General features: G+C 25.2%; 1 protein-coding gene across 1 annotated transcript; it reads right to left on the bottom strand.

Moving 5' to 3' along the window:
• Positions 1–60: 60 nt before the first annotated feature.
• LOC129606929 (NGFI-A-binding protein homolog) lies at positions 61–10,413 on the bottom strand. The gene is made up of 8 exons (XM_055517575.1): positions 10,080–10,413; positions 2,780–2,881; positions 2,516–2,689; positions 1,857–2,311; positions 1,418–1,666; positions 591–682; positions 432–513; positions 61–377 (listed from the first exon to the last, which is right to left on the bottom strand). The coding sequence occupies exons 1-8, from the start codon at positions 10,411–10,413 to the stop codon at positions 123–125; spliced, it is 1,743 nt and encodes a 580-aa protein (XP_055373550.1). The 3' UTR covers positions 61–122.
• Between the last annotated feature and the right edge of the window lie 575 nt (positions 10,414–10,988).

The following is a 10,988-nucleotide window of genomic DNA, read 5'->3' as shown; positions in this document are numbered from 1 at the left end:
AGATCAATTTGTTCATTTTGAAATCGATTTAAAAAAAATTACCTAAGAAACTGATTTACCAACTAACAAAAACGTTTAAATTTTATATCTTAAAACTTCTATCAGATTTTACATTTATTACATTAATTATTGTAAATATCTGGCGTATTAGACTCTCTCTTGACATTTATGCCTTCATTTAAAGTTGGACTTAAAACTAAAGCTGGATTGGCAACAGCTATTATATGGCTTCCAGCTGCTGATATTACTATAGGAGATGATGCTATATCTAAACAAATTTTGTCATCATTGTAATTTTTTGGAGATTTTGAAGCATCGTTTTTATTTTTATCATTTTCCATAATATTCTGATTAATAATTTCACTTTCAGGTTCAAACTAAAAATAAAATAATAATGATTGCCAAAATGATTAAGATTAATATAATTTTACCTGTAAAGGCGAACTGCATGTGCTAAAAGATAATCTGGAGTCATCATTTTCAATCTCTTCTTCGCAATCCGATTTCAAGAAACTTTAAAAATTTAATAAATATTTATTACATAGAAAAGCTTATCACGACAAAAACATATTACACATATTTAGATTTACCTAAATTTAGACATGTCTGCTAAATCAAGATGTTGTTTTGTTAATTTGTGATACATTGCTAGCAAGTTTATCCGATTATCTTCTAAAATGTCCTTTAGAATAGAAAAACATTAAATCAGCATCCATTAAATGTACAATTTCTGAATATAAGTTCACTAATCTTATAAAAAGGTTTTCGCAAAACAGAAAATTTATTACCTTTTTAAACGAGACTTGGTTGAGTATAGAGAGAACTAAATATATAACTACATATATATTATAAAAAATAAACAAAAATTTACAAACACAATATTACTTCAAATCATATAAATTAACAAAAAATCAATAAACTAAAAAAATATATGAAAATAAATACTTGTATGATCTACGTTAACTACAATTCTACTTATTAAATTCAAATGAGAAAACTACGTTGTACAACAAACTATTTTCGTTATTTTGATTAAGTCACAACTAAATTTAACGATACAACGTTACTTTCACTTAAAAGCTTTTGTCTACAATTCTATTATTGTAATAATTTGCTTAAAAATTTCAACTGCGAATTTTAAAAATTAATTTGCGTCAGTTTTGCAAGGAGAAGAACCTCGACATAAGGAACATTCTTTATTGTAACCAGAACTAGTAAATCCAAAAAATATAGCTTTCTATGGTGGATAAAATTGGCTTGTTGAAAACTGCAAATACAATAAAGCGTTGATGAAAAGTTCATCAATATTATAAAGGCAAGCTCTTTATGAAAAGCAATATTAAAAGGATAGATACTAATAAAACCTAAGTTTTTAATAGTAAAAGTAAATTGTTTAAATATTTTTGTATTGAAATACCTTCTTAGCCTCAGTCGTTTCAATAGAAGACAATCGAGGTTTCTTCATATTTGAAGTTTTATCGCTATCGTCTAGTTTCTGTTGATACTCTTGTTGTTGCTGCTGTTCTAAATATCTGGCAATGCTGGCAGAGTGGCCAAAACCAGCGTCTTTAACAAGTTGTCTTGCTAATGGAAATAACTCATCCCGTCGGGTTAACAAAGCCGGTACATATTTGCATATCTGCGCAGCTGCTTCGTTAACACAAACCTAAGAGAAATATTCTGAATGTCATAATTATGTACTTATGTAATTGCTTATATGCAGGCGTCTACGCTTGAAGCTATAAACCGAATCAAAATTTGGCTGTTGTCAAATTATAAGGTCCATTATTGCTAACTGATCATGTTTATAGCTTTAAATATATTAGTCTCTGCAAAAATGTAATTATGTATTTTACTTCATGCAAGGTTAAAGGTTTCTCCGGACGTCGTTTACAATCAAATCTTCCATATATTGCTGCATATTTTCGAATCTCCTCCATTCTTCTTGGATCATTTTCATTCATTGTCATAACTTGTTCTAAGTCCTTCGTAGCACGTTTTTTTGAGTTCAACTGTTTTGGCTCTTTTTGGGGTATTTGATGACACATTTTTTCCGCAATCTGAGCTATTTTGCATATTTGAGACTCAGTTAAAACTGGTGTTAATTGTGGTGAACTGGATGTTACTTGTGATGTTAATCCAGTTGCCGTTAATGAAGTGAAACCACAACTGCTAACGTTTAATGTTGCTGATGTTGAAGCATTATTGATTAAGGAGGTCAAGTTAAAACTTGGTGATATTACAAGTTTTTTGTTCAAACTTGAAGTTTCTGGTGTGTTGTAAATAAATGAGTTGTTTACTTCCGGTATACCTAGAAGTTCAAAGTTAAAACCTGGGTTTAATGTTTAAATATGTTACATATACAATTCCTAAACGAACTGCATATTATTTAAAATTTTAACTAAAAATTTAAGTAATAATCTGAATTAGCAAAAGTTTTTGTATAAAACATTTTTTCGGTTTAAAATTTATACACGAAATTTTATAGCAAAATAATTTAAACGAAAAGAACAACCTGTTGATGAAGATGATAGCGGAACTTGAAATATAGATGGATTCGTTGTCCATTCATGTAAAGCTTTTTGTAGTCTTCTAACATGAAGGGGCTTAGATGCCATACCAACCAGAGCCATTATTTCCAAAAATTCCTCCTCTCCAGCATCACAGAGCTGTTGAACATCATCTCCTCCTAAAAAATGAATAATTTTCAATTATGTAAAAGTTATTTGCTAATGACAAAATCGATATTTCGTGCTTTTTAGTCTCAGTATTTTCATACCCATTTCCAGTAGTGTATCGTAATACGATAGTAAACTGGCACGTTGTAAAACACGATATAATTGTAATTCAGCTTCATTACTTGGTACTGATGTTGCTGTCACTAAAAATATAGTTAAATAACCACTCATGAAAATTAAATTCAATATGAAAATTAAATTAAATATGTTACGAATTTTTTGTTCAATTTTTTTATATAAATACGTACATAATATGGAAATATAATAAAATTTGTGTTGCAATGAAATAATAAAAACTGTTTAGAAGATTGACTACGTTTCATGAATTACGCCTTTGTTATTTTTAAGCAACTATGTTAATTAACAAATAACTTAATCACTAATTTTACTAATTTCATCCAGCAATCTTTTTCCATGTGCATGCAATTTAAATATTTCGCTTTAAATTTTTGTAATGATTCTTTATTGAAAAGTTTACATTCAGATTGTATTACATATAATAAATTATAAAAAAAATATTTTACACTTAAATTTGTAAAAAAAAAAAGAACAGCTGTTTAAAAAAATCAAATATTATTTCTTAAACATCTTCTCATATCCTACCGTATATTACGCAATCTTCCCGCCATCTCATCATACAAGAAAACAGGATCCTACGCTTATAATTTACTCACGTCCAAAATAATAATATATATATTTCTAAGACAATTTATGCGGTCAATAAACAAAAAAATTTGTAATCTACAAAAATCATGCTTGGAGCATAACAATCAGAAAAAAAATATCCATTCATATAAATTTTTTTTGTTGCTCCTATTGTTTCTTTTTTTCTAAGGAAGATTATGTAGACAAAAATTTTTAGTTTATACCTGAAATATTTTGATTGTAAAAAAATCATGATTTTTTTCAAAAGGGTTAAACTTTTTTTTACATTTTTTTCTTCTTTAAAATTTGAAAACAAAAATTAAAAAAAAATTTTCATTTGTCCCTTTTAAATGAGCAGATACAAACTTTGTACTCATCTGCATATTTATAATTCATTCAAATATTTACCAGTCCAGCAAAAAAAAATTATTTGAATCAAATCGTGAGATACTTTAGCTGAATTTATCCTTTTCTATTAACATTTTTGAAGAATAAGTTTTTTTTTATAAATTTTTTTTTTGTCACTTTCGTTTTTTTATAAAAAAAACAGTTACATATGTAGTTGTATCTCCATTATTTGAAGCGTGTGAACAAATATTTTCACAAATACTTATTGTAAAATTTTTGCTAAAGGAAAGCAAAACCTACATACATTTATATACATTTTAAATTTACAAGAAAAGAGTGAAATTAAAAATTTTAAATATAAAGTGAAAAAGCTTTTCTTAAGTAACAAGTGAAAAGAAAACACGGTGTTTACCCGGTTTTGAGTACAACATTAGCAATTAATAAAACGCAATTCAAACAAAATTATATAAAATTCTTCCCACAAATTATACTTATTCATGTATGCACATAAAAATAATAAAATAATTTTAATAAAAAACGCGTAATATAATAATGAAACTTTCAAAGTAAAATAAAAAGTTTCAATCAAAAATTGTACTGTAGTTCTACGCTTTGGATTTTATCTATTTAAATTGGTTACAATAAACAAATACACATAATATTTTTAGTTATCAATTATCATTTACTAATATTCATACAAATGTTTGTCAGAACTCTGAAATTTTCACGCAAATTCTACATGTATAATATTTGCTTTTGTATACATTATCATGTTTATGACCAAAAACAATATTCTTATTATGGTACATACAAGCTAGAATGTTTATTTAACGTATATTACGTAGATTTTATTATACTACGTTTACTTATTCAAATTATAAATTTAAAAAAAATTGTTTTAAATGCACAAATATTAAAGATTGTTTGAAAAAAAAAATTATTTTATATTCAAAAAAAAAATATTATAATCCACTTCCCATAACATGAATACATAAATAATATTAATACAACAAAAAAATTAAAAATTTAAACACTGAACATAATTTGAAAGGAGCATCTTTTTTTTTAACGAAATTTTGAAAAAAAAAATATTCCCATAATACCGCCAAGAAAATGAAAAACATTTTTTTTATTCCAAATCCTTAATATCCTTCGTACCGTAGTTACATACTATATATGACATAGGTGTTCGCGAATCGCATAAGATACATATAAACTATTAAAATGAAAAACAAATTATAAAATTTAGAAGACAACTGGTTTTTTATTAATCAAAAATATTTTTTTTATCATCGTTCATTTGCATACTGAATTACTGGCCGTGGTTACTTGATAAAGGATATATGTACGTAAATAAGAAGTTAATATAAAAAAATCTAAGAGAACTTTTACCCTACCCTTTAATGCTAATAAGGAAATCTATATCTTTTACATACAAAAGAAGGGTCACTTTTTTTGTTAACCCTTTTCTTCCCTACACTTATGTAGGTTTTTTGTTGGCTTTTTCATATACATATGTACATACATATATATGTATTTGCATCTTAAGAAAAAAAGGCATTCTGAAATGAAATATATAAAAAATTATGTAGTATCAGATTAAAAATAAAAATTCATATATGTATACTTAAATATACCTATACTCGTACATTCATACATATTTTACTTAATTTTTTATTTTTCTGTATGCGCTATGTAATTTACGTGATTTTCATTTTTTGTTGTTTAAAATTTTCTTATAAGAATAAATTTCTTTTTATATTTTACGTGTTATTGGTATTCTTTTTATAATTTTATAACTAAGTCAAAACGAAAAAAATATGTATATAAGGCCAATATTTTAAAGAAGCATCTTTGAGAATGCCAGAGGCACCCGTCTTCTGTATTTATGCAATCCAAACACGAGGTTTTTTTAGTAATAACCAGTGGTCGAAGTGGGATACTCAAAGTGGTGGGATGGTAAAAAAAAAAAAATAAAAAAAAAAAAAAGTATAATTTTAGTTATTTTTTAAAAAATTTTCCAAACTTTGGAAGTAAACTAACGAGAATATTTATATTCAAAATTAAATCAACTAAAAATTGAATCAAACACTGTGCAAATTGTTACCGAAGAAATGCATAGACTACTATGTAGTAACGAAAATTTCATAGAAAAAAATTATACGTTACTATTTGAAATTGGTCTTATTTAAAATTACATATATTTAATTTTTTGTTAAAAAAATTTTTAAAATTCATTAGAAAATTTTCTTAAATTTGAAAAACATGTTCCGGAACGCATTTTTCTCTCCTATTAAGTGGTGGGATGTATTTCCAATTATTAAAAAGTACTGGGATGGCATCCCACTCCATCCCGCCTCACTTCGAGCACTGGTAATAACAGAATAATAACCGTTAAGTAATTGTAGCACTTTTCCCTTTAACAAGAGAAAATACTGCTTCTAAAAACAATCTAGGTATGTATACCTACTACACTATTAATCATAAAAATTACTTTCATTCATGTACGAAACTATTTCCAGAATTGCATATATTTAGGATGAACGATTTATGCAGTGATTTTTATGATTGCAATAAAGCTAAAATTAATTTAAATAGGGGTTGATCAATCCGTGACATGGTCGAAATAAACTTACATATAAAATTTCATCAAAATCGGTTCAGACCGACAGACCGACAGGTTGCTGAAAATAGTTTATTTACACTTACGTACCATGTAGAAGTGCATTACCACCGAAAACTCGATATGCAAAATTTGTTGCCATCACATAACCTACCTATTGTATACACAATACGGTCGGTAATTATTACTTGCGCAATGCCGAAATAAGCAACTTCAATATAAGAAAATAGCGGGAACCTTTTTATTAAAAAATATACATACATCTATATATGTATTTAACGAACTTGGTATATGTACAACGTTAAGCATAGTTAAGAGATCTTTTGTAAAAAAATTCTTCATTTTGTTATCCCAAATTCTGCAAAAAAATAACTACTTAAAATTTCAACCAGTGTATAAAATATATTATCACATAATGTAAAAGTCCTTGAAAGAAATTCAGGTAAAATTTTTATTTTAACCAATAAAAAAATTATCCTTACCACTCCCATAACTAGAAATAATTTTTAGGAATAGAAATATCTTTAAGGGGTTGCCTTTTTCGTTTTCTTTTGTTGCAAAACGGAACCAATCATTTGAACAAAAAAAAAAGATTCGTTTTAAGAACTCAAGCAAATGTTTAACAAGATTCTAAAAGGAAATTTCAAAAGGAACTGAATTGTAACATGTTAGATATGAAAAAAGAAAATGCATACATATTATATGTATGTTAATACCGTTTGTAAAATGTAAAATTCAAAGAATTCTTTTTTAAAGCAGACATTATTTAAAAAGTAACTGCTTAAATAAATTTTATGTTAATATGACTATGTGCTCTCCCTTGCTTAATTTAAATCGAATAGATAATATACTTAAAATGTATGTATGTTTTTAAAAAAAAATTATGTACTGATGCCCTGAAATAATTTAATTTGAAGCAAATCGAAGGTTAAAATTTTTTTTCTGTTAATTTTTAAGATCTTTTAAACAAATTTATATATATATATATATACATTCATATGTATGTGCATATATTGTTATTATATAAATATCATATAAATTATTGACATAATTTTTGTTGTATTTTTTTTTTTTTAACTAAATGACTGACGCTCACAAAATCGTGGTTTATGTGTAGCTAGTTGATTTTACCATTTTAAGAGTAAGAATCGTTTAAGAATTTTGATTGACGACAAATATTCTTTTTTAGTTTTGTGTTGCGACATACATATAAAAGTTAAAAAAACGAAAAGTAAAAATATGAGGAAAAAAATTATAAGAATCGCATTGGCCGTCGAATATAATATTATAGTTTCCGACAGTTAAGAATACAAATATTACAAATATAAGAGGAGGCTTGTATTAAATTTATTTGATATAAGGAAAAGAAATTGAAAGCAAAATATGTATGTAGGTATCACAAAATTCAAAAATATTTTAAAAAATTAATTTGTATGACGATAATATGAAACCAACAAACGTTAGAAACTAGACGTTATTTTCTAATTAGAGACTTTTCATTCTTCATACGCCATATTTTTGGCTTTTGCTTTTACAACAAACAATATAATTTTTCTATAATATAATATGTACTTCAAAAGCTACTTCTGAATCTTTAAATAGTCGTGTGTTCAAAAAAAAATTGTTTCTTATTGTAACAGAGTTGTTCTATACGTAAATGGCATTTTTTTTTACTTTTAGTTTTATAGAGACTTATTTAAATTATCGAAGAAACTAATGTTTATATGTTAATAATTAACATTTTGCAATTTTACGACAAAAACTCAGAATTATTGAATAAAACCAATCACAGAATTGTTCTCTAACTTTGTTGAAAATGTGCTAAGCGAGAATTTCGTTAAGAAAAAACAAGAAAAGTAAGTATAAAAAAGTATCCTTTAAAAATTGATGGCACGTCTCATTTATTTATTGCTTTGAAACGATTTTATCTTTATATAACTTAGTCACAGAGATGAAAAAACTTTTTTTTTTTCGATCACTGCTTTTTGTTTTAGTTCTTATATAGCCAAGTATAAAAAATTTAAAAGGAAAAAAAATTATTTTTTGTTTTCCAAACATAATCGAAATTGGATGATAAGAAAAAGTACTAAAACGGATTCAAACATAATCAACCAAGGACAAAAACGGTAAGTGGTAGACGTCACCTATGTTTATTTTTTTTGCTTTCTTTGTTTTTCTTTACGATTATTTTAATTAATAAATTTTCTTTAACAATTTCAAGTAAAAAAAAACTTAAAAAAATATAAAGCCACTTTTGAGTATACCAAGAAACCGAGTGTATCGTGAACCTCACGTCGCGAGTAATCTACAAAATTACTGTTGTTTTTCTCTATCAAAAGCAATTTATGCAAACGCAAATTTAAAAAGTACTTCGATTTTCTTATTAAAAACCGTGTGAATTTGCTAAAAACCAAATTATAAACTTTTAACACTTTTCTTTAAATAGGAGGAAATAACCGTCATTCTTAGTTGAAAACTAATTTAGTTTATCTTTTATTTTAATTTAAAGTATATAATCCAAAAATTCACTACCTGTTATACACCCTGTATATATATCTGCATTTTAATTTCTCGTTTTTTAATTAAATTGGTATGATTTTGTAGTTAATTAATAAAACAAAAAAAGAAAACTCTTATATTCTACATACGGTTAGTGTACGAATTTAAATTATTAGTTTTAAAAATAAAAACTATAATTGTGAAGATAAATGCATTTTATATAATATAATATCATACATACATACATTAGAAGTTGAATGCTTTTTGTACTATATATATTTCAAAGAACGGAATGATTATATATCATTCATCATATGCATAAAATTCAATTTCTAATAAGATCATTTGGTAAAAAAATGTAAAAACTATTTCGAAATACCAAATTTTAAAAAAATTAGAAAAGTTATATTACATTAGTAATGGGAATTGCTACAAAATACTAATATTCAGTTCGGTTTATCTACATTGGATTTGAAGCATTAACAAATTATTCAACATTTTTTTTATGAAATTATAATGTAATCAAAAATGATAGTGTAAATGTCATTATTTTTATAGTTCATTTGTACTTTATTTAGTGTTACATTTAAATGTTAGACGAATATAAAACTTTTAGATTTAAATAAAAGAAATACCATTTATTTAAGCCATATAAACGTACAAATTTTAATTTAACTATGTACATAATTTGATCTTTTCAAATATGTAATTTATGTATTCAAATTTTCGAAAACAAAGTTGTCAACAAAAATTCATGAAAATTTGTGGTTGATCTTAATCAGATTAATTAGTTTGCATTAAATGAATTGGCGATTATTCCGTCGAAAAATTACTACAATTAAACGCATTGCTGTTATTCGACTAATTCAAAAACTGCTACAATTAAATGTTTGTTGCTATTCAACTAATATGTCAGTATAATATTGCTATTCAACTAATATGTCAGTACCTATGTATGCATGTATTTTTGATTTTAATTAAAATAAAATTGATCTTATAAAAATTTGGTAAATTTAAGATAAAAAAATCTAAAAGTAAACCCTTGCTCTTGACATTGGTTATTACCAATTGCACACAGATGTACATATTATATGATTAAGATATGTACAATCAAATTATTAACATGCATTCAGAATAACCATTTTTTTTTCTTATTTTACGTGGAATTAACTTATCCATAATTTTGAAATATAATATAAAAAGATCTGTAATGGTATTCATCTTACCTGTCCCATTAATATTTTTTCCAAAAATTTTTCCTGGAGGACTTAAAATCGGACTTGGTGTTGATGATAAAATAATTGAAGTTGATTTTGGGTTTTCTGGTAAATAAAAACTGCTACTTGTACCACATATATTAGAAGAAATTTGTGTAGAACTGATATTTGAAATGGTCGAACTTGGTGTTATTACTGGAATTGTGCTACAACTTGCAATTGCATTTATTAATGATTTTGAATCATCTGATTTTGTACTATGGGCCAAAATATTTCCTGATGCAACAACACTTGATGTCGGCGAAACTACTGGAGTTGTTGTAATAGTTGTAACATGATCCATTTTCATGAATAAAACGTGGTCTTATTACTTAATGCATGATTTCCAATTTAAAAGTAATTATAAGCATTCGTTTCAAATTTTATATTATTTCGTATTTAAATGATTTTAAAAACATGCAATAGTGTAATAGTGAATATTTATATAATTGAAAAATTTACAAATTTTAAAAAGAACTAAATTTATTTTGAAGAAATAAAAGGTAAATTAATTAATTAAAAAGAAATAAAATAATTACACAAATTTTAATTTACTTCTAAAATACTTAAAATTAATTGCACACAAAATTCATATGTAAACAAAAAGAAATAACGGACAAAAACATTATTTTTACAAATAACACTAAATATTTTCAACCGTTTAAATTATAAAAAATAAATAATATTTAATCGTTAAAATATTTAAGTTGAGTTCAGCAATTGGTTTAAATTTTCTAAAATCATAAATTTTAAATTTTTGAAGCACTGCAAAAGGCACACAAACTCTTAGATATTTTAAACCAATTCTCTTTTTCGTCCACTCTCAATGATGGCAAAATATTATCTAACTGTTTTTATTTACTCTTACAAGCATTATTA

This window comes from Condylostylus longicornis, unplaced genomic scaffold (assembly GCF_029603195.1).
Source record: "Condylostylus longicornis isolate FDR11 unplaced genomic scaffold, ASM2960319v2 ptg000022l, whole genome shotgun sequence".
Lineage (NCBI taxonomy): Eukaryota > Metazoa > Arthropoda > Insecta > Diptera > Dolichopodidae > Condylostylus > Condylostylus longicornis.
Note: the sequence above shows the minus strand (reverse complement) of the source record. Positions and strands in the feature narration are given on the sequence as shown.

Coding starts and splice junctions, on each gene's coding strand:
- LOC129606929 (XM_055517575.1), bottom strand. CDS start 10,413: ATGGATCATGTTACAACTATTACAACAACTCCAGTAGTTTCGCCGACA. Junction 2,882..10,079: donor AAAAAATATTAATGGGACAG/GTAAGATGAATA, acceptor CTATATTTTTAG/TGACAGCAACATCAGTACCA. Junction 1,667..1,856: donor AACCTTTAACCTTGCATGAA/GTAAAATACATA, acceptor TATTTCTCTTAG/GTTTGTGTTAACGAAGCAGC.